Here is a 25796-nt window from a genome sequence, read left to right on the forward strand (position 1 = left end):
CATTAACTAAAAAAGAAATACAATTAAAATAAAATATCTTTTTATTGCAATAAAATCTCAATTTATTTGTCAGATTTAAACCATTATGCATATATATTATAGAAACATTTATATAGTCATCTTTTTGTTTAGCTCACCTGATTGCTCAGGTGAGCTTTTCTGACCGGTCTTTGTCCGTCATATGTCCGTCCGTCCGTAAACATTTGGTCGTAAACACTCAAGAGGCCACATTTCTTGTCCCATCTTCATGAAACTTGGTCAAAAGCTTTGCCCCATTAAAATCTCGGCCGAGTTCAAACTGGGTTGTGCTGGGTCAAAAACTAGGTCAAAAAAGAAAAACCTTGTAAACACTGTAGAAGTCACATTTCAGGTCCAATCTTCATGTTACTTTGTCAAAATGTTTTCTTTAATGATATGTTGGTCTAGTTCAAAAGTGGTTCCAGTCAGTTGAAAAACATGGCCGCCAGTGGGCGGGGCAGTTTTCCTTATTTGGCTATAGAGAAACCTTGTAAACACTCTAGAAGTCAAAATTTTTGCCCAATCATCATGAAAGTTGGTCAAAACATTGGTGTTACGGATATCTCAGACAAGTTCGAAAATGGCCCAGATTGGTGAAAAAACATGGCCGCCAGTGGGCGGGGCATTTTTCTCTATATGTATATAGTGAAATCATGTGAACACTCTAGAAGTCACATTTTTGACCCAATTTTCATGAAATTTGGTCAGAACATTTGTTTGCTTGATATGAGAGTTGGGTTTGAAAATGTATCAGGTCAGTTGAATAACATGCCATGGCTGCCAGGGGGGGGAGCAGTTTTCCTTATTTGGCTTATAGAGAAACCTTGTAAACACTCTAGAAGTCACAATTTTTGCCCAATCATCATGAAAGTTGGTCAAAACATTGGTTTTATTGATATCTCGGACGAGTTCGAAAATGGTCCAGATCGGTGAAAAAAACATGGCCGCCAGTGGGCGGTGCATTTTTCTCTATATGTATATAGTGAAAACATGTGATCACTCTAGAAGTCACTTTTTTGGCCCAATTTTCATGAAATTTGGTCAGAACATTTGTTTCTTTGATATGAGATTTTAGTTCGAAAATGGTTCCGGTCAGTTGAATAACATGGCTATAGAGACACCTTGTAAACACTCTAGAAGTCACAATTTTTGCCCAATTATCATGAAAGTTGGTCAAAACATTGGTTTAATTGTTATCTCGGACGATTTCAAAATGGTCCAGATCGGTGAAAAAACATGGCCGTCAGTGGGCAGGGCATTTTTCTCTATATGTATAATAGTGAAAACATGTTAACACTCTAGAAGTCACATTTTTGGCCCAATTTTCTTGAAATTTGGTCAGAACATTTGTTGCCTTGATTTGAGAGTTGAGTTCGAAAATGGTTCTGGTCAGTTGAAAAACATGGCTGCCAGGGGGGGGGGGTTACAGTTTTCCTTATTTGGCTATAGAGAACCTTGTAAACACTCTAGAAGTCACAATTTTTGCCCAAATTATCATGAAAGTTGGTCAAAACATTGGTTTTATTGATATCTCGGAAGAATTCGAAAATGGTCCAGACTGGTGAAAAAACATGTCCGCAGTGGGCGGGGCATTTTTCTCTATATGTATATAGTGAAAACATGAGAACACTCTAGAAGTCACATTTTTAGCCCAATTTTCATGAAATTTGGTCAGAACATTAAATTTTGTTTCCTTGATATGAGAGTTGAATTCGAAATTGGTTCTGGTCAGTTGAATAACATAGCTGCCGGGGGGCAGTTTTCCTTATTTGGCTATAGAGAAACCTTGTAAAAACTCTAGAAGTCACAATTTTTGCCCAATCATCATGAAAGTTAGTCAAAAAATTGGTTTTATTGATATCTTGGACGAGTTCGAAAATGGTCCAGATCAGTGAAAAAACATGGCCGCCAGTGGGCGGGGCATTTTTCTCCATATGTATATTGTGAAAACATGTGAACACTCTAGAAGTCACATTTTTGGCCCAATTTTCTTGAAATTTGGTCAGAACATTTGTTGCCTTGATTTGAGAGTTGAGTTCGAAAATGGTTCTGGTCAGTTGAAAAACATGGCTGCCAGGGGGGGGGGGGGTACAGTTTTCCTTATTTGGCTATAGAGAACCTTGTAAACACTCTAGAAGTCACAATTTTTGCCCAAATTATCATGAAAGTTGGTCAAAACATTGGTTTTATTGATATCTCGGACGAATTCGAAAATGGTCCAGACTGGTGAAAAAACATGTCCGCAGTGGGCGGGGCATTTTTCTCTATATGTATATAGTGAAAACATGAGAACACTCTAGAAGTCACATTTTTAGCCCAATTTTCATGAAATTTGGTCAGAACATTAAATTTTGTTTCCTTGATATGAGAGTTGAATTCGAAATTGGTTCTGGTCAGTTGAATAACATAGCAGCCGGGGGGCAATTTTCCTTATTTGGCTATAGAGAAACCTTGTAAAAACTCTAGAAGTCACAATTTTTGCCCAATCATCATGAAAGTTAGTCAAAAAATTGGTTTTATTGATATCTTGGACAGGTTCGAAAATGGTCCAGATCAGTGAAAAAACATGGCGGCCAGTGGGCGGGGCATTTTTCTCCATATGTATATTGTGAAAACATGTGAACACTCTAGAAGTCACATTTTTGGCCCAATTTTCATGAAATTTGGTCAGAACATTTGTTTCCTTGATATGAGAATGGAGTTTGAAAATGGTTCCGGTCAGTTGAATAACATGGCTGCCAGGGTTGGGAGGGGCAGTTTTCCTTATTTGCCTATAGAGAAACCTTGTAAACACTCTAGAAGTCACAATTTTTGCCCAATCATCATGAAAGTTGGTCTTAACATTGGTTTTAGTGATATCTCGGACGAGTTCGAAAATGGTCCAGATCAGTGAATAAAACATGGCCGCCAGTGGGCGGTGCATTTTTCTCTATACGTATATAGTGAAAACATGTGAACACTCTAGAAGTCACTTTTTTGGCCCAATTTTCATGAAATTTGGTCAGAACATTTGCTTCTTTGATATGAGATTTTAGTTCGAAAATGGTTCCGGTCAGTTGAATAACATGGCTATAGAGACACCTTGTAAACACTCTAGAAGTCACAATTTTTGCCCAATTATCATGAAAGTTAAATGGTCAAAACATTGGTTTAATTGTTATCTCGGACGAGTTCGAAAATGGTCCAGATCGGTGAAAAAACATGGCCGTCAGTGGGCAGGGCATTTTTCTCTATATGTATAATAGTGAAAACATGTTAACACTCTAGAAGTCACATTTTTGGCCCAATTTTCTTGAAATTTGGTCAGAACATTTGTTGCCTTGATTTGAGAGTTGAGTTCGAAAATGGTTCTGGTCAGTTGAAAAACATGGCTGCCAGGGGGGGGCGCAGTTTTCCTTATTTGGCTATAGAGAACCTTGTAAACACTCTAGAAGTCACAATTTTTGCCCAAATTATCATGAAAGTTGGTCAAAACATTGGTTTTATTGATATCTCGGGGGGGGGGGGGCAGTTTTCCTTATTTGGCTATATAGAAACCTTGTAAAAACATGGCCGCCAGTGGGCGGGGCATTTTTTCTCTATATGTATATTGTGAAAACATGTGAACACTCTAAGAAGTCACATTTTTGGCCTAATTTTCATGGAGTTTGGTCAGAACATTTGTTTCCTTGATATGAGAGTTGAGTTCAAAAATGGTTCTGGTCAGTTGAATAACATGGCTGCCGAGGGGGGGGGGGGGCAGTTTTCTTATATTTATATAGTAAAAAGAGCTTGTGAACACTCTAGAAATTACATTTTTGGCCCAATCATCATGAAACTTGGTACAAAGATTGTTTTTTTTATATATCACATAATTAATGCCCTTAGACTGTCCAAATTTTCATTATATTATACAAAATCCTTGTAAACACTCTAGAGGTCACAATTTTGTTTCAGATTTTATGAATCTTGGTCATACTATTTATTTTTGTAAGCAAAGTTTGATGTTTGGTAAGGGGGGGGGAGTCAACTCAAAATATATGTCACCAGGTCAAATCTTATAAAAACAAAAACACTCCATATGCCAGAGTTTTGATTCAATAATGATGAAACTTGACCAGGATGTTTGTCTGGACAATATCTAGGTCAAGTTTGACGTTTGGTAAAGATTGAATGAACTGACTCCTCTCAGGTGAGCGAACTAGGGCAATCTTGGCCCTCTGGTTTAAATAAGACATTTACATAACATAAATTATATTCAAATTCTTGTATTTAAGCATGTATTTTGACTTATTGTACAAAATAATGTAACAAGGCTAAAATACATAAACAGCTGAGTTTCTTTGCCAATATCCCTCATGTTTTGCAACTTATCTGCTGTACATTATAATGTTGTAATAATACACCATAATGAGGCAGTTGTACAGGATCAAGTGGTTCTTGCTGCATATTATGGAAGTATAAATACACCATAATGTGGCTGTTATACGCCATTATATGCCTGTACCATGACATGGGAGTCTGCTTAACCAGATAATGGTATATATAACCAGATTATTATATATATATATATATACCAAACTGGCATTTATTATGCCTCCCTTCGAAAAAGAGGGGGTATATTGCTTTGCTCATGTCGGTCGGTCGGTCTGTCGGTCAGTCCGTCCACCAGGTGGTTGTCAGACGATAACTCAAGAACGCTTGGGATAGGATCATGAAACTTCATAGGTACATTGATCATGACTCGCAGATGACCCCTATTGATTTTGAGGTCACTAGGTCAAAGGTCAAGGTCATGGTGACCCGAAATAGTAAAATGGTTTTTGAATGATAACTCAAGAACGCATACGCCTAGGATCATGAAACTTCATGGGTAGATTGATCAAGACTCGAAGATGACCCCTATTGATTTTGAGGTCACTAGGTCAAAGGTCAAGGTCATGGTGACCCGAAATAGTAAAATGGTTTCTGGATGATAACTCACGAATGCATACGCCTAGGATCATGAAACTTCATGGGTAGATTGATCATGACTCGCAGATGACCCCTATTGATTTTGAGGTCACTAGGTCAAAGGTCAAGGTCATGGTGACCCGAAATAGTAAAATGGTTTTCGGATGATAACTCAAGAACGCATATGCCAAGGATCATGAAACTTGATAGGTTGATAGGTAGATTGATCATGACTCGCAGATGACCCCTATTGATTTTGAGGTCACAAGGTCAAAGGTCAAGGTCACGGTGACCCGAAATAGTAAAATGATTTTCGGATGATAATTCAAGAACGCTTTAGCCTAGGATCACGACACTTCATAGGTACATTGATCATGACTCGCAGATGACCCCTATTGATTTTCAGGTCACTAGGTCAAAGGTCAAGGTCACAGTGACAAAAAACGTATTCACACAATGGCTGCCACTACAACGGACAGCCCAAATGGGGGGCATGCATGTTTTACAAACAGCCCTTGTTTGCCTTAGTATTCCAAGTATAATCCATGATACAGCAGTTGTGCACCATCATATGGCATTTAAACAACATAGTACCAAACTGTGGCATTTATACTCTGCTAAGTATACACCATAATGTATTATATAGTTATGCGACAGGTATACGCTATTATGTGGAAGTTGAAACCATTATGTGCAAGTTATATATCATAAAAAGAAAAATGTACATCACAATGTGCAAGTTGCATGCCATAAGTGCCAGTTTTACATCATAATGTTGCAGTCATACACCTTGATGTTGCAGCTATACACCATGATGTTGCAGTCATACACCTTGATGTTGCAGCTATACACCATGATGTTGCAGTCATACACCTTGATGTTGCAGCTATACACCATGATGTTGCAGCTATACACCATGATGTTGCAGCTATACACCATGATGTTCCAGTCATACACCTTGATGTTGCAGCTATACACCATGATGTTGCCGTCATACACCATGATGTTGCAGCTATACACCATGATGTTGCAGCTATACACCATGATGTTGCAGCTATACACCATGATGTTCCAGTCATACACCTTGATGTTGCAGCTATACACCATGATGTTGCAGCTATACATCATAATGTTGCAGTCATACACCTTGATGTTGCAGCTATACACCATGATGTTGCAGTCATACACCTTGATGTTGCAGCTATACACCATGATGTTGCAGCTATACACCATGATGTTGCAGCTATACACCATGATGTTCCAGTCATACACCATAATGTTGCAGCTATACACCATGATGTTGCTGTCATACACCATGATGTTGCAGCTATACACCATAATTTTGCAGCTATACACCATGATGTTGCCGTCATACACTATGATGTTGCAGCTATACACCATGATGTTGCAGCTATACACCATGATGTTGCAGTCATACACCATGATGTTGCAGCTATACACCATGATATTGCAGTCATACACCATGATGTTGCAGCTATACACCATGATGTTGCAGATATGCAGTTCTGTAAAAAGAACAACAATAAATTTTGAAACTTCATTACTTTTTAAGTAACCAGTAATAAATTACAGGGTATGTTATTACACATAATGTGTACCTATACTGTCCACTGAAATCACTAGAAGTACTACTAATGCATTCAATATGCAGAATTGACCATGTCACCCAGCATTATTATCTGTCATTTCTTCAATATTGCTTACCTGTTTGACCTATAACTGACCCACTTTAGCTACCTACTCATTAGGCCTATAATATGTGACCACTCTTACACCTGTCTAGCTTTGTACATAAATTATGCAAATGAATACTGCGGGCAAAAATGTGCTGAGTCATTTTCCAATAGTAAATCTAACAACTCACGAGCTAGTTTATGAATGAAAGTGGGCTGTATTGGGTTCAGTCCAGTTTGTCGTTTGTGTATTTGGTCAGGTTTTGATCTGTGCCCTTAAGAGTACATGGGTTTAAACCTTAAAGTAAAACAGGTGTAAATTAAATGCTATTTGTTTGTGGTTAGAAAGTAGCAAAGTAGATGGTCTTGTTTTTTTTTATGATTTAAACAAAATGAATAGATGGTTTTCCCCTGTATCGATCAAGGTTTTTTACTGCCAGGTAGCGTAATGGTTAATGCGGTATCTGAAAGCAGTCAATAGTGTGAACGTGAGTACGCGACAAGAAAGTATTTGATATGCTTGCTTGCTTGAATTTAGAATTTGTTAAAGCAGTCTGATTGAATGAGAGCATGAAAACAGGGAGTAAGCTATCATTTATAAGGAGATATACACACCTGTTCTTTTATAATGGTTATGGCTATGCACCATGATATTTGATTCAGTGTCTGGTGTCGCAGAATAAAGTCGTGGTTTAAGCCAACTGTTCTTACAGGAATATTTATTCCATAAATAAGGTAAATTAAATGTGTTTCTTTATTGTTGATAAAAAATGACATTTATGTTTTACCTTCCTTTACATTTATTAAGTTGTACTAAAGCTGTAGAAAGTATTTTCACAGTCTTATTTAAATCCTCATTATGTACTATATTCTATAACGTAATTCATTTTCTTGAACAACAATATTTTGTAACTAATAAAACATTAAAACTACTGGTAGTTAATATGAATTGACTTCAAGGAAAATTCAGTACATTTACTTTGACCATATACACTTTGATAGGTATGAAGCAATTCATAAATTGGTAACTTCATATATAACATTATTATATTCTAACGATATTCCACCTATCTCATGCACAAATTGTTGTATAATGTGTGTTTTTAAATATCAATAAAAGCAACAGTTCAAACATTCTTCATTGATCAGCTCGCAAAATAGGTTGTCTCTTGTTGTAGCTCCATATCTATTTTGTAAATTTTTTTATACTATTTACTTAATTAATGGAGCATTATATGGTAATATTCATTTGAAAAAATTAAAGTGTTCCCTACATGATTAGATTCTGGTTCTATGATGATGTAATTAACATTTCCTTATAAGGAAGGTTTTAAAGGACATCTTGTTCTTTAATTTAGCATAGTTTTAAGTACATTTATCATAATGTAATCTTCATTGATTTAATTTTTGTAACTATAATTGACCATAGTTAATGACATGTCTGGACTCCCCTTACAAACTGTTTCCTAAAGGATGTAAATAATATAATTTATTACTTCCTAAAAACCACAATGTTAAGCACATTTCACTTCTAAAATTATTTCATAAACCACAATCAAGATATAAATGTAACATAATTGCTGTGAAATTTGTATTTGTTTCTGAGAGGGGAAAGACTTGCACACAATGTAATGAAGAGGGGAAAGAGCTTGCACACAATGTAATGAAGAGGGGAAAGACTTGCACACAATGTAATGAAGAGGGGAAAGACTTGGACACAATGTAATGAAGAGGGGAAAGACTTGCACACAATGTAATGAAGAGGAGAAAGACTTGGACACAATGTAATGAAGAGGGGAAAGACTTGCACACAATGTAATGAAGAGGGGAAAGACTTGCACACAATGTAATGAAGAGGGGAAAGACTTGCACACAATGAAATGAAGAATAATGCTGTTAGGATTATTGTATTTGGTGAATTAAGTAACAAATACTAATTCATATGTCTAAATAGACCTAATTTTAAAATGTTTGGAACCAATGTATTTTGATTATTGTTTCTTTTATAGAGGCAAAGAAAATCGCATGGAAAGTTTATGTTTCTCTGGTTATGATAAACTTGAAGTATTCACATTTTGTTTGGATGTGTTTTGTTACTTGAGAAGAGGATCGTGTCAAGCCTTTGCTTATTTTGTCCTTTTATTCATTAATGACTCATACTTAAGGATGACAACAGATCATGCTTATTCTTGATAGCTTTTACAAAAGAAAGTTAATTTTAACCGATAGTTATATTCCGCAGGTTTATTTTTCACTAATGTATTTGCAAAATTTTAGTTGATACAAAACCCCTTTTTTTTTGTCTTTTAAATTAGTGTGCACAGAATAGCTTTTGACTTCACAGTAGGAAACAATTACTTAAATGTGCTGTTTATTCAATTTAAAAACCGTATGACAGAAACCGTAGAATTAAATATTTTCCCCCTTTTGTTTCTAATGAACACATACATGTATGACGTATTACCGATAGTTATATTAATTATAATCATAGGCAACATTTCAAGTTATTATCCTTTTAAATGTAACCCTATTGATATTGCAATTAAAAAGTAACATAAATTTCAGTTGTTGAGAGTGTGCAATTAATTGCTCATTGATGAAAAATGGTCTCTATGAACTTTTCTTTGTCAATATTTAAAAGTCAAAGTGTGTCAGGTGAAACACAACATATAAATTATGATGTGGTTTGCTTGGTGTTAAATGTCATTCCACAACTGTGCCATTATTTTTTGTTTGTGTTTGATATTTAAGAGAGTAATAATTTATTTTTGAATAATAAAAAAGAGTTATATATAAGTTAAGGTCCAAATATTGAAAGAGATAATATATTCAATGAAGCTAGGGTAGCTGATAATTCGATAAAAATGATATCTAATTATTTTTAGCCTTGAAATCTATTACACTCAAACTAGTCATAAATATGTTTAATATTTTATTATCAGTCAAAAATGATAAAAAGCATTTAAATCTTTCCAAAGGAAAGCACTGCAAGCTTTGGTGGTTTAAATTTGCCAGGATAGCAAATTTTGTCATGTCATTTCAGTGAACGTGATTCAACCTTGACCTTCACCATTATGGTTTATTACAGATCAATACTTGAAAGCAATACATACTCAGTCTCGCTTCCTTCAGTGGGTTTATTATTAAATACTTTAAACGCATTTTAAAGCTGATTACTTAATCATGTTCAAGTAAACGTGACTGGCCGTTTTTGATTGGCCATATTTTGATGATGACAGTTTAATACTCAACGCTCATATTGTACCCTTGTCTTTTTTTATGATAGGTTGCTGCTGATAAGACTAATGTTTACTTTCTGCAGTGCGACTCACGTTCACAAGATATTTAAAGTTACCTACTCATAGCCAGTGCGCACTTTTGGAAGAGTGATTAAGTACGCCAAAACAGCCGTGTGCAATAAATGGGGGTGAGATTTAAATGTCCTGTGAAGATAGTTGTTATCTTATTGGTGTCAGCTAAAATTGAATGATGTACCGGTATGTGCAGTATCATTATCTTTCTTAAAGTGATGATGAAAGCAGGCATTCTTGTTGAGTGATGTGGATTTTTGTGATGGCAAAGGTTTGTTCAGTAAATTTGCTATCATGGTGTTACAAGTATTGTTATAATTGCATCCCTTTTAATTTCACTTTATTCATTATGAAAATAGTCCTTGTATATCAGTAAAAATAAAATAAGTGGCTTGAATATTGAATTAAAATCCTTATATTTGTTGTTCGCTTTAGACAGAAATGTAATGTTTATAAAATAACAGCACAAGGTATAAATAAGATAAATGTATCAAATAATTTTGAATTAGATATTTGTTTTTGATTCATCAGAATATGAATGCTATAAAGTTGTCAATAGTAACATAGTAAAAAATGGTAGATAATGACTTAATGAGTGGTTATTGTTTTTTGTAGTAAATGAATCAGCACAATTCATTTACAGACATATTCTGCATGACTATCCTATATATTTAAGCAATGTTCAGTATCATATTTTGATTGGTTAAACAGTAGGGTGTAATGACGTTTGTTTAAAAAAACTGGACCATCAGTTTTATGGTGATACCTATTTATTGGAGACTAATGAAGGATCACTGACAAGTAATTACGGTATGTAGGACTGACAATAGAGCTGTCAAAGTGTCATTAACGGTACATGATTGTGGCCAACAGTGGCTTTCCCAAACTGGTAAATAGCATGAACTAATCAGATTGGTGGAAAGTACCCTTGATGTGCTATACTTGGTTAGTGACGAGGCAAATTTTTTTAATACCAGGCGCATTTGATTGTTTTATTTTATGCTGTCCAGTGTTCAAAAATACATGGCTTGTTTATTTACTTTAAAACGGCATGCTTGAAAGCAACATTTCACTGTAATTGAAGAGGCGGTATGTGTTCAGAGGGAAAAAAATATGTGTAGGACTTGCATATTTGTATCAGTTTTCAAAATATAATGTAACATGTTTTTTGCAAACTTTATACATATTTGAATACTGTCTGCCTCATAAAATTTATGTCTCACACAGATGCTGTTTCAACCACTTAATTTGTTATTAATATGTAAATATAAATATAACAACAACTGTTGTTAGTTTTGTTTTTTTCATCCCTCCAACAGTTTAGCAATTGTATTTATTTAACATTAGAAATCAAAACAGTATATAATGTAGAATATCTGTCAAGACTGATATTATGGATTACTGAATGTAAAGCATGTTTTTATAAATTATTATATAAACTATTATTTTATAAAATATATATGTAAGTGTAAGCATTTTATGGTAAAATAAAAAACAACTTAACACGGGCATGTGTACAGGGTTGCATGAATTTTAAACAACAAATATAACTGGCTCAAACACTAATTGTTCAGTCAAAACCTTCTAATAAATCATTAAATAAAAAAGATACTGAACAGAAACATATTAGAAGATTACGTATTAATTGTATCACAGCCCAAAGATTTAAATTGCGCCTTTAACAACTCGGTCACGGCTAGTACAACAAGGTGGAGTTTAGTGTATATACAATTATCACGGTCCGCTGGAGAGTTTATTGAATATACCACAGTATCACACAGTATCGTCAGCCAACTGTACAACCAACTGTACCTCTTCAGTACTCCACTGTTAATGTAAGAACAAATGACAAGTGAAATGAGAAGTTGCTGTGTCACTGCATGGCAATATTGAGAGTGGTGTTGTGAAACAAGTGTTACCTTTGTGGAGTTTGTGTTTTTACAAGTATTGTTAATATTGATATGGATTTAAATTAGTACTAGAATTTTTTGGGATTAATATTTCTTTATAAAAAAGGTTTGATAGTTTTTTGTTTGTATTTTGTGTTGTTTTTAATGGTGAAACTTTTAATAAAAACATTGATTACTTTGAAAACTGAAAGAATATTCTTTACAGAATACTTAATGACTATGGATAAAGGATGACAAAAGCTGGTGATATATATTTTTTATATAATTGTGTTTACTTTATTCAATATTCTTCAGTATTTATTTATTGTGTCTTGATATGTTTCTAAAAAGTCTGATTTAATAATTATTTTGATTGTTTTAATGGTGCGTGAACATTTTGATATTTATAATTGATAAAATCAGAACAAAATAAAATATATATATTAAGTTATTAATTATATGAAATGAATAACCTTATTTATATTCTCATTGAAATCATTTTAAGTCAAAATAATTTTCTTAAACTAATATTAAGAAAACCTTAACTGGCTCAAAAACAATAATATAAAGCCTAATATATTATACCCATGAAAAAAATAAAGGTAAAGTTAAGAAAACTTTTTACATATTTTATTATGTTATTTTGTCACTATGTTACCTGTTTGTACCTCACTTTTTTGAGAATGTACCCTTTTATTTAAAAAAAAAGTTATACAACTTACATTAAAAGAATGTTTTTAATATTATCTAATGAAGTTTAAATTTGAAATATGATTTACGGTGCTACCAATTATTAAAAAAAAAAATGAATACTTTCTGATGTTTTAGTTTTGATATATATTATAGGTTATCAATGAGTGATTTAATATCAATCATTGTAGCAAAAAATCATGTGTAGGAAAAAAATAAACAAATTTAATTTAAAGAACTTTTATTGTTTTTATTGTCACAGAAAATAATTTAAAATATGATTTAAATGGATACCTAGGATCATGGCTTTACATTTTGTACCGTTTAACTCTTTCTTGTACCATTCACAAAGAAAATAAACAACGTTAAAAAAATTGCAATTGTATGAATATTTACAATATAACAAACAGAACTATACAAAGAATAAAATAATAATCCCCAATATGAACAATACAAAAATCAAACATATAAAAAAAATAGAAATAATAATTGTTTAAACAAAATTGAATTTTAGTAATTATAACCTGCATTTTCATGCAAAAAGAGCAAAACATCTTTCAATAGAAAATAAACCGCTTTTTACAGATCTGTGATTTTTTTTAATTGTCAGACAAGAAACTACTTTTGACCTGTGGTAAAATACCACTAACTAAGATATGTTTTAAATTTTATCTCAGCAAAATTTTCCCTGTAGTTATAAACCTGCTTTTTCACACCAGCAAATTTTGCAAAAAAAAGTAAAACCACTTTTAACTTATCTGTAAATTTTTGTTATTGGCAATTAGCCTTTTTTGACCTCTGCTAACAACACTTATTTAGATGTGCGTGATAATTTTTATCTGATAAACATTTTTGCTCTTTTTTCAGAGAGTATTGTAATAATGGTCCCAAAGAAATCTCACCATTAGACCAAGATGAGTGGACGGCCGGAAAAAATGCAGGTGGAGGACTGTGAATTTACAGATTTTGAGAAGAAAATCGCAGAAAGGGCTGAGTTTTCCTCATGTTACCGGCCACGTCCTGTTACCACAGAAAAAGCAGATGGATGTATGTACTTTAATGTCAAGAAGCATCCAAAAGAAGCTTTGGAAATTATGAATTCATTAAGACGATCTGAAAAACTATGTGATGTGACTTTGGTTGCTGGAGACGAAAAGTTTCTGTGTCATAAAATTGTTCTAGCATCGGCCAGTTCATATTTTCGTTCAATGTTTACTGGTGGAATGCGCGAGGAAGAAATGAGTATTATTCCCTTACATGGGATACATCCATGTATGCTTTCTGTGTTAATAGAGTTCGCATACACAGCTGAAATTCGTGTGAATGAACAAAATGTGTGTTTCTTGTTACCTGCAGCGACAATGTTTCAAATGAACCATGTAGTGGAAGCATGTAGTGTATTTTTAGAACAGCAGTTAGATGCAAGTAATTGTATAGGAATAACAGATTTTGCTTGTGAACACGGGTGTTTGGACTTGGAAGCGAAAGCTAGAGAATATATTTACAAGCATTTTTCTGAGGTGATAAAATGTGATGAATTCCTTCAACTCTCCGCCTGCCAGTTAGTGAATCTAATCAAACACGACGAACTCAATATCAAATGTGAGTCAGAGATCTTCAATGCTGTGATACGATGGGTGCAACAAGACACCGAGAGACGACTCTGTAAACTCGAGGGAATGCTCTCAGCTGTGCGCTGCCATTTCTTGTCACCAAATTTTCTAGAAAACCAGTTGACTCACTGTTCTGTGCTTAAGAAAATGCCTCAATGCCAAGAATACTTGTCACGAATCTTTCAGGGTCTCAAACTCCATCAAACCTGTCCCGATAAACCCCGAAAGCCATGTTCTCCTCTTGTGATATTCTCAGCTGGTGGATATTTAAGACACTCGTTAAGTGTTTTTGAGTGCTACAATCCCCAAACAAATCAGTGGTCAAAACTTCCCGATCTCCCAACGCCCCGTAGCGGCCTTTGCGGGTGTACCGTTAAGGGCTCGTTCTACACAGTTGGGGGTAGAAATAATTCTCCCACAGAGGGTAACCTGGACTCGAACACTGTGGACATGTACGACCAGTATCGGCATTGCTGGATACCGCGCTGTCCTATGTTAGTGCCGCGTAATCGGGTTGGGGTGTGTGCAATGGATAACATGATCTACGCTGTAGGTGGCTCACAAGGGACTGTGCATCATAACTCGGCAGAAAGGTGCAAAATATTTACAGATTTTTGTTTTAGGATATCTTAAGAAATTTCCTATTTTCATGCATGAAAATTGTATATACGTTTATGTCGCCTTCTTACATGCTTAATTGAAACAAGCATAATTTAAAATTAACAAGCTTTCAGTTTTAAAAACAAGGAAATTATTTTTGTTGATACCTAAAACCATTTTATTACATCTGCAATACATCCAATTTTGTAAGTTTTTTTAAAACATGAGTGAAATATATTAGTGGAAAGTATAAGTGAGATACATTAGTTCTCTTAAAACCTAAATTCAAATCATGAAAGATTGTTTAAAATTGCGTTTCTGTAGAAAATATTAAGCATATGAAATGTGTTTTTTAAATTTTTGTGTCAAAGAATAATTACTTGCAAAAATGTTCCTCAAATAACAATAAAGGTTGAGACCTACATTTTTTTAAATGTCCCAACAGTGCTTAAATGTTCGTAAAAGTAATTACATTTTATCAACTATTTTATTTTATCAAAAAGAAATCTATTGAATCTTGGCAAAAAAGTTAATAAATATCATACTAAGTTAAAGCAAGCAAAGTTGTTGATTTTATATGCTAAATCAAAATGGGCCACATTCAGAACAGTTGTAGCATGATTTTGATGATAGAGTCAAAGTTCAAGTCAAATGGGCGACGGTTTTGATAAAGGATTTTGCAAGTCATGCGATTGTGTTGTAAAGGACTGGCAAGTATTAACTATTGTAAACATTACGATAAACCTACATTACTTGTCTCTGATTAAAAAATTAATGGTTCAAACAATTACAATGCAAACAATCTTTTGCAGAAACTATATTTAATACATTAGCTATCATAAATCCATTGGACAAATTCTTTTGTTCTATTGGTATAGGGAATAAAAGACTAAGACACCTATTTAATCAGTGAATAATTTATTTCTATGTATCAATTAAGCCGGCTTTTGTGTATGTAAAAAATCTGATTATTTACCAACCAAAATAGTAACACGAACAAAAGCACAATGGTTATTGATTTTTTACTTTGATGACTTAGCATTTATTTCGTAGGGTAAATTGATTTATATATATGGTCATTCAATACATCTGGAGTTCAACAATTGTTACTTTCTTATCTTGATTTAATATTATTATTATCATATTGTTCAACATTTGGTAGACTGATATTAAATGCTATGAGGATACAAACATGGAAGTACCAACACATTTTTGAAATACTTTATTTTAATTTTATTGAAATAACTTTTAAGGTAAAACTATAACTTTAGAGTCCCATATTTGTGTTTAAAAAATCATTTAACATTTTGTGAAATTTAATTGGCAAGTTTCTTTATTGTTCAATTCCAAAGATTGACACAAAAAGTTGTTAAGTTATGCTGCAACTTAAATTTGATTTTCAAACTGTTTAAATACCATGTAAAAATCTATGAAAAAAAAAATTTAATTATGCAGATTAATATAGGTTGGTTATTTAATGCATTTTATTATTTTCTAATTAATTTCAGAAAGTTGATTTAATTGATTAGATATTTTAACCTGCTGTACAGTTATTGCCATTCCCTGCTATTCTAATGTGTTGTTATCTTTGTATTGTATCTTGCTCAACAATACACGAAACAGCTTTAAAACCTGGCAAAGATCAAAGTATATTAAAGCAATACACCTGGCCAATGGAATATCAATACAACAACAATGCTGACAATAATGTTAATGGATTTTATTGCAATGACTCTGCTGTTTTAATGGTATTGCGTAAGTGTTTTGTATAAGATTGTATGACAGCAATTTTTTCCCTTCTTTATAAAGTACCCATAAAAGGTACTTTTCCCATTGAATAAAAAATACATAATTCCCAATGGCAGTCTAAAAATTTCCCAAAAGGAAAGAAAATATTGTCAATTATTTTGTTCCAAAATTGCATTATCTGCAAGTTAACAATTAAAATGAGCACTGACACTGAACATTTCCACACAAAATGAATGTAAATCAATATTTTAGTTGATTTGTGCCATTAATACTAACCAATTAAAAAGACCCATAATTCCCAATTGGGAGATTTCACGACGCGAATTTTCCTAATTTCAGGGTTTTTCGCGCTAATCAAAATTGGTATGATACTGAGGTACTTTTCCCTATTGGGGAAGAAAAATCGCTGTTTGAATACATCATAAACCTGTCTTGAAAACTTTAATTATTGAAATTTTCAATACTTAAAAAAATAAATAATATTTTTAAAATTTTAATTCCATATATCATTTCATCTTTATATCAAGCTCTATAATTTTAACCGTAGTAAAATTATGATAAACACACTTATAAAAAATCATCTCAATTTCCCAATTCGGTTAAAACGATTCAATTTTTAAAAATCCAAAAGGCCCAGATCCCATTCTAAAAATGGGGGAAAAACAACAACAACACAATTACCTATAAACATGAAATTCACATTCCAGGTATGATCCAGATTTAGACAGATGGCAGAGCATAGCCAACATGCATAACAGGCGTATAGGTCATGGGGTGGCTTGCGTGAATAGGCTGTTGTTTGCCGTCGGGGGATTTGATGGGCAGCAGCGATTGCGCAATGTTGAACGTTATGATCCGGAGAAAGATGAATGGACAAACGTGGCCCCTATGAACGAAACACGGAGTGGAGCTGGTGAGTTCAGACTTACGGTGCTGTAGATGATGATTCAAGTGGTGGAAATAATGATGATTGAATGATGATGATGATGATGAGGATGCTGTTAGTAGTGACAAGTGTGATGATCAGAATGTTAGTTTAAGGGGTTCTAAAGAACGCTCCCACAGTGGGGATCGAACACGTGAACTCCCAGTCACTAGGCAGACACCTTATCCACTACGCCATGGCGATCTACAAATTATATCTATATAAATCAGATTATTACATGGATGCTATGTTCATATAGATATTATTGATGATACACTTATCATGATTGTCATTGTAAAATATGACTGGACTAATTATTATACCCCCACTACGAAGTTTAGGGGGGTATATAGGAGTGAACTTGTCTGTCGGTTGGTCGGTCAGTCTGTCTGTCGGTCCGTATTAAGTGTCCGCTCTTTAATTCAAGTAGCTTTCATCCGATCTTCACCAAACTTGGTCAGAAGTTGTATCTACATGATGTCTAGGCCAAGTTTGAACATGGGCCTTGCCGGGTCAAAAACTAGGTCACGGGGTCACTTAGTGCGTTTTAAACATTCAGTATGTTGTCCGCTCTCAAATTCAAGAAGTTTTCATCTGATCTTCACCAAACTTGGTCAGAAGTTGTATCTAGATGATCTTAAGGCCAAGTTGTAACATGGGCCTTGCCGGGTCAAAAACTAGGTCATGGGGTGCGTTTTAAACATTCAGCATGTTGTCCGCTCTCTAATTCAAGTAGTTTTCATCCGATCTTCACCAAACTTGGTCAGAAGTTGTATCTAGATGATCTTAAGGCCAAGTTCGAACATGGGCCTTGCCGGGTCAAAAACTAGGTCACGGGGTCACTTAGTGCGTTTTAAACATTCAGCATGTTGTCCGCTCTCTAATTCAAGTAGTTTTCATCCGATCTTCACCAAACTTGGTCAGAAGTTGTATCTAGATGATTTTAAGGCCAAGTTCGAACATGGGCCTTGCTGGGTCAAATACTAGGTCACAGGGTCACTTAGTGCTTTTTTTTAACATTCAGCATGGTGTCCTCTCTCTTATTATACGCCCGTCTATGACGGGACGTATTATGGTATACCCCGCGTCCGTCTGTCCGTCCGTCTGTCCGTCCGTCTGTCCGTCCGTCTGTCCGTCCGTCCGTCCGTCCGTCCGTCTGTTAATGTCGTACGCTACGTCAAATATCCTTTGACAGATTTTCTTCAAATTTTAACACAATCTTAATATTGATAAACCCTGATCCCCTTTCGTTTTTGACGGAATTCTGAATTGTCGTTCCAGAGTTATGGGACTTTGTTCGTCAAAATTTCGTGATTTCATTGAATGTCCTACTGTAGCTATATAAAAATGTTAAAGTTGTTATAACTTTGGTATGCTTGGACCTAGAGTCTTGAAACTTGACATGAAGGTTGGCCAGAACTAGTAAGTAACCACTGGACATTTCAAGGTCATTCATTTGAAGGTCAAGGTCACTGTGACCTTGAATGTAAAAATGTTAAAGTTGTTATAACTTTGGTATGCTTGGACCTAGAGTCTTGAAACTTGACATGAAGGTTGGCCAGAACTAGTAAGTAACCCCTGGACATTTCAAGGTCATTCATTTGAAGGTCAAGGTCACTGTGACCTTGAATGTAAAAATGTTAAAGTTCTTATTTCATGTTATAACTTTGGTATGCTTGTACCTAGAGTCTTCAAACTTGAAATAAAGATTGGCCAGTACTAGAAGATGACCACTGGTCATTTCAATGTCATTCATTTGAAGGTCAAGGTCACTGTGACCTTAAATGTTAAAATGTTAAAATTGTTATAACTTTGGTATGCTTGGACATAGAGTCTTCAAACTTGACATGAAGGTTTGCAAGCACACTTAGATGACCACTGGTCATTTCAAGGTCATTCATTCTAAGGTCAAGGTCACTGTGACCTTAAATGTTATTGTTGTTCATGTATCCTACCGTAGCTCAAATATCCCCCGATGGATTTTTTATTTGCCCGTCTATGACGGGACGTATTATGGTATACCCCGCGTCCGTCTGTCCGTCCGTCCGTCCGTCCGTCCGTCTGTTAATGTCGTACGCTACGTCAAATATCCTTTGACAGATTTTCTTCAAATTTTAACACAATCTTAATATTGATAAACCCTGATCCCCTTTCGTTTTTGACGGAATTCTGAATTGTCGTTCCAGAGTTATGGGACTTTGTTCGTCAAAATTTCGTGATTTCATTGAATGTCCTACTGTAGCTCAAATATCCTTCGATGGATTTTTTTCAAATTTCAACACAATCTTAATATTGATAAACCCTGATCCCCTTTCGTTTTTGACGGAATTCTGAATTGTCGTTCCAGAGTTATGGGACTTTGTTCGTCAAAATTTCGTGATTTCCATGCTCATGTACTTATAAAATAAACCATGTATTCAAATACAAATAAACTGAAGTAAAAAAATGATTCAAAGGGTTATTTATTACCTTACTACTTCATTGGCGAACGACGGGCGTATCATGCGCTCATGGCGCAGCTTTTATTCAAGTAGTTTTCATCCGATCTTCACCAAACTTAGTCAGAAGTTTTATCTAGATGATCTGAAGGCCAAGATCGAACATGGGCCATGCTGGGTCAAAAACTAGGTCACAGGGTCACTTAGTACGTTTTGCACATTTAGCATGGTGTCGGGTCTCTATTTGAAGTAGTTTAAATCCATTCTTCACCACACTTGGTCAGAAGTTAAAACTAGATGATGTGTAGGTCAAGTTCAAACATGGGCCATGCCGGGTCAAAAACTAGGTCACGGGTCACTTAGTGTTTTTTAAACCTCACCATGTTGTCCGCCCTCTATAAATTCAAGTAGTTTTTATCCAATCTTCACCAAAATTGGTCAGAAGTTGTATCTTGATAATGTCTAGGGCAAGTTTGAATATGGGTCATGCCGGGTCAAAAACTAGGTCACGGGGTATCTTAGTGCGTTTTAAACCTCACCATGTTGTTCGCTCTCTAATTCAAGTAGTTTTCATCCAATCCTCACCAAACTTGGTCACAAGTTTTATCTAAATGACCTCTAGGACAAGATTGAACATGGGCCATTCCGGGCCTAAAACTAGGTCACGGGGTCACTTAGTGCGTTTTTTAACATTCAGCATGGTGTCTGCTCTCTAATTTAAGTAGTTTACATCCGATCTTCACCAAACTTGGTCAGAAGTTTTATGGAGATGATTTTAAGGCCAAGTTAGAACATGAGCCTTTCTGGGTCAAAAACTAGGTCAAGGGGTCACTAAGTGCGTTTTAAAAATTGAGCAAGGTGTCCGCTGTTTTTTGTGAAGACGACATGCAAAATATTATGTGTCAATGCGGTATGTGGGGGTATTCGTCACGTCTGTGACAAAGCTCTAATTTATGACTGCAATAATGTCGGTCAGTTTTCTCTGAACCTAAAACAAATTGCAAGAAATTTCTTTCATTCAAGCATTCACTAACAATTGTTCCCATTAACTGCAAAACCTGAATTGCATTAAAGAGCTAGGTTAGAATGTTCTTGATCTAAAAACATTTTTTATGTAATAAATCATCAGGTTGTCATAACTTTGGCGGTGACTTAACCTTATCTAGCAGATTATGATTTACGTTTATTACAAACATAACACATAATATAAATGCTACCTACTGACATCATAGGCAGATGTGGTTTATGAAGAATAATTAAGTTTTAGTTTAACAAATTAAGTTTATTACAAACTGATGATTATTATTCAAAAGGTTTTTATACAAATAATTTAGTTTATTACAAAATTACGATTATTATTCAAGATGTTTTTATATGATGCATGTAATGTCAAATGTTGGAAAATAAATGTAAGGAATAGCCATGTTTGTATTGTGTTAAAAGTCACAAAATGTTTTATGTTGTACATTTTGTATTTGCAAAGCTTGTAGAATACAAACTTCAAAGTCATTGTTTACTAAAGAAATGAATCAGATTTGACATAACAAACAATTTGATGCCAAGATAAAGTTCCTTTTTAACACAAAAAGCAGTAAAAAAATTATTTTATAAATACTTAAAAATAAATCTGCATGTGTCATTACTTCATAAAATTAAATAGATTCATTTGTGCTTAAATGCGCAAGTTTAAGTCATTTCAACAATGTTTCATTAAATGTTTTTTAAAAAGTAGGTCAGGCTTAGCACAAATAATATTACGGCTCTGCAAGTCTCGCGGTTATTATATTCTAAGCCTCACCTTATATATTACAAATCAATAGGGCAATAACCAGTCATCCTCTATATCTCCGAATGTGGCAACAACAACAATAGATAAATATCACAATATGTATGTAGGTGTCAAACAGATATAACCCTTTTGCACTCAGAAGCAAAGTGAAAACGGTAACTTGCAGGCTGTTAAGGTTTTTTGCTGTTTGCTGCTCATCAGTATCTTAGGGTTAGAAATGAGGACTTATAAGAACGTGAATCTAGTACCGGGTAAGAATGGTCTGAAAGAGCATTTGATTTAAGGATTTAAGGATCTGTACAAATGCATCAAAGTGGGCATCTGACTGGTAAAGGGTTGAACGTAACCTTCCTTGATTGCAGGCATCATGTCCCTGAACGGCTTCATGTAACCTGTCATTGTCTTTATCTCAATGTGTAGCAACAACAACAGAGAAATTACAAAATACTGTATGTGTGTAGGAGGCAAAGAGATTTCAATGTTACATTTCTCTATTGAAGGCATTACCTCCCTGGATGGTTACGTTTACGCGGTGGGGGGCTACAACAGCACTAGTCAGCTGAGTTCGGTCGAGAGATACTGCCTCACGAGGGACGTGTGGGAGTTTGTGGCACCCATGAAGAGTCCACGCAGCGCACTTAGTGTCGTGGCGTGGGGCGGGAAACTATATGCATTAGGTGGGTGGCATTTATATTCACGTATGCAATGTTTATGTTAATTAAAAAAAATTATTTTTGCCACTTTATAATTTCATTATATAAAATTTCTTTGTTGTAACAGATTTTGATGTCGTTTTTCATTCGAAACTGTTGGGTGTTGAGTATAAGTATTGAAAACTTACTACTCATTATTTTTCTCTTAACAATTGATCCTTAATAAGAATTGAACAATATGATAGTAGAAAATGTAAGAAGAAAATATTAAATCTTTTCTTTTCATAAAGTGTTTACCGGTAATCATATTATCACATATACAGTTCTGCATCTAAATTCAAGGAATAGCTTTGTTTAATGATATCAAAATTAATTTCTGTTTTCAGGGGGTTATGATGGAAACGAGTTTCTATCAATGGTGGAATGTTACGACCCTGACAAGGACGAGTGGTCAGAAGTGGGTATGATGTCCTGTGGCCGCAGTGGACATGGGGTTGCTGTGGGACCTGAGCCTTTGGGGAGCTGACCTTGACCTTGAAGTGTTCTACTTGAACTCTTTTAACTCTCTGTCAAGGGTCACCAAAGCCTGGTGCTGAGAACTGGTATTTGTAGGTCAGAAGGAATAGTGGAGAATAATGTGAGCACTTTTGACTGAGTCATTTTGGCGGACCTTTACCAGGAAGTGTTCACCTTGAACTTGTTGAATTCGTTTTCAAGGGCATCTGCAGCCTGGTGCAGAATACAAGTTCCCATATTTTAGAGGGAAAACTTGAGGATGTAGCGACTGTTTTGTGACTGAGTCATGAGTTTTTGCAATGGATGCCAAGTGTTGCCAAAGAACAGGGAAAAAAAGATATTTGATTATCAAAAGAAAGTGATGATAATTAATACTCAATCAGGTTTGTGTACGGATCTAAAATCTGTGCCAACATAGGCACATTGGTTACCAATAGCTGATATTTTATTGTGTGGTTGAAACCTAATGATGGGATACATGTCTCAGTGCAATGTTGTAGAGTTGTACATGTAATACTTACACTAACCCTTTGCATGCTGGGAAATTTGTTGTCTGCTAAAATGTCGTCTGCTGAATTAAAAAAATTAGCATTTTCTTCGATTTTTTTCAAAGAATACTATCAGAATAGCAAACAGTTTGGATCCTGATGAGACGCCACGTTCTGTGGCATCTCATCTGGATCCAAACTGTTTGCAAAGGCCTTCACAATTCGGTTCCAGCACTGAAAGAGCTAAGATAAGAGGCAATAAGATAAAAGGCAATGAACTACATATGTATTCCTATAAAAGCCAGTAAATTATTTTTCTTAAAAACGTGATAACCTTAAACCTTCCCAATTGATTGCGGTTGATTTGTTGAAAAACATAAATTTAGTGACATGGTGGTATGTCAAATGTTTAAATTTCATTTTATTCAAGAAAATACATTTCCTTATTGATACATTGTACCAAAACTTACATTAAAAAAAAAATTTGGCAAAAAATGTGTGCCAAAAAAAATACATTTAGATAATTTTGTTTTTTACAAAAACTTTTTTTTAACGAATATTTGGATGATCATTAATGCAATCATTCTATTAATAGTAGGCATATTTATGATCATTAATGCAATCATTCTATAAATAGTAGGTATATATGGATGATCATTAATGCAATCATTCTATAAAAAGTAGGCTTTCCCTTCAAACACTAGAGGTGACAGTTGCGCCGCAAGTTGTTTACATGCAAAATTTGTCATAAACTTTATGATAAAGATAATAACAATAATCTTGCAAAACAGCAGCTGCAGTAAATGAGCAAAATCTGCTAGTCATGTTTTATGTTAACAACAATAACAAGGATACTAAGTAATGGTTTCTATAGCTACAAACATTGTTATGTCCTATTTTAGAGAATGACGCTTGCTGTAAAGAAATAGCTGAATCATTTCCAGATCTAAAAGCAGTACTTAGTTTAGTAACCAGTTCACATTTATCGGAATTCCAATATCTATTTCTTGTTTTTCCTCATTGCCATTACGTTGCTCGACATACTTAATGTTTATTTTAAAGGTTTTCTGTTACTTTGCCTGTTTTTTGCTCAGCATACAAAGTGTCCTGGTTTTCATTTAATTAATATAATAAAATAAATGCTATGTTTTAATAGCAATTACAGAAATTACAGATATTTTTTTTTTAAATCACATGAAAGTTAATTATTTATGAAGAGCATTTCTTTAGAGTGTAATACTATTATCGAGCATATGGCTTCAATTTTATGTGCATTATTTCCTTAATATTTATAGTTAAAATATATTTCTTTGGACATGTATTGACTCTTCCCATGTATTGCAAATAAAATCAATTCAAGCATGAAAGATAATGAGAGAATTAAGTCCCATTCGACTGGAAACTATTGCACTTCTCAAATATTTGGTAAATTACAACTTCCTATTTTGCTTAAAAAAATGAGTTTCAGTAAATGTGCAATGTTTTTGTGAATCAACAAATAATTATGTAGGTTGGATATGTTTTATAGGCAGCAGAATTTTAGGATCACATACAAAAATTACATGTATGCTGCGGTTTATTGAACCCAAAGAATATTTACTGGCATGTTCCGAGTAAAGAAGCCATTTAAAAGGCACATTGTGATGGTCTAGTTTGTTTCTAAAACAACCCGGTGATAATTTAATGAAACCTGCTGTTTTCTTTAATTGCAATGTAGTTTAATACATTGTATTTGAAAGACATGTATATGTAAATTTATCAAATACACTGTGAAAATCATCGGAGATCCTTATGTATGATTTGTATGTCTTCGATGTTTGTCAATGTTATTTTTAATTTTTTTTATTATTATTATTATATAATTATGTGTTGTTGATAATTATTTAAGGTTGATGTTTTGTGATGAAAAAAGTTATGATAAAATATTATTAAATACTTAAATAAAAAGTGAATATATATTTTAAAGCTGTGTTATTATTTGTAAAAAAAAACTCCTCTCTCACAAATTTTTAACTTATGCCAATGAAGAACTATCACACTGTTGTCATGTATGAACAGTACTGAGCTCTTAACCCTTTCAGTGTGGGAACCAAATTTTGAAGGCCTTTGCAAACAGTTTGGATCCAGATGAGACGCCACAGAACGTGGCGTCTCATCAGGATCCAAACTGTTTGCTATTCTGATAGTATTCTTTGAAAAAAAATGGAAGAAAATGCTAATTTTTGAAATTCAGCAGACGACATTTTAGCAGAAGACAAATTTCCCAGCATTCAAAGGGTTAAACGTAAAGTACACAAAGACTCTGAGCAAGAGACTCTGAACAAGAAAATGACTTCATACACTGATATGAAAATAGGTTGTCGGGTCAATAATGTCAGTCATTTCCATGACTGTTCATTTTTAGTTGTTGTCTGGCGAACAAATGTTAAACCATGTTTTCCAAGCCAATTGATTGATCTGGTATGATTCACCAAATCACAATAATTCATAT

General features: G+C 34.3%; 1 protein-coding gene across 7 annotated transcripts in view; it reads left to right on the forward strand.

Moving 5' to 3' along the window:
- LOC127876748 (kelch-like ECH-associated protein 1B) overlaps positions 1-25270 on the forward strand; it is a 67291-nt gene extending 42021 nt beyond the window's left edge. For 2 of the 7 annotated variants that reach the window (XM_052422178.1, XM_052422176.1), the window contains exons 3-6: positions 13402-14740; positions 17204-17409; positions 22149-22325; positions 22688-25270. In XM_052422178.1, the coding sequence (XP_052278138.1) occupies positions 13449-14740; positions 17204-17409; positions 22149-22325; positions 22688-22827 (1815 nt within the window). In that variant the 5' untranslated portion in view covers positions 13402-13448 and the 3' untranslated portion in view covers positions 22828-25270. Of the gene's footprint in view, positions 1-7113; positions 7380-10090; positions 10227-11548; positions 11972-13401; positions 14741-17203; positions 17410-22148; positions 22326-22687 lie in introns of those variants that run through there. The other 5 variants (XM_052422174.1, XM_052422175.1, XM_052422179.1 and 2 more) reach the window with 5 other exon arrangements.
- Positions 25271-25796: the final 526 nt, after the last annotated feature.

Source organism: Dreissena polymorpha, chromosome 4 (assembly GCF_020536995.1).
Source record: "Dreissena polymorpha isolate Duluth1 chromosome 4, UMN_Dpol_1.0, whole genome shotgun sequence".
NCBI classification, from domain to species: domain Eukaryota; kingdom Metazoa; phylum Mollusca; class Bivalvia; order Myida; family Dreissenidae; genus Dreissena; species Dreissena polymorpha.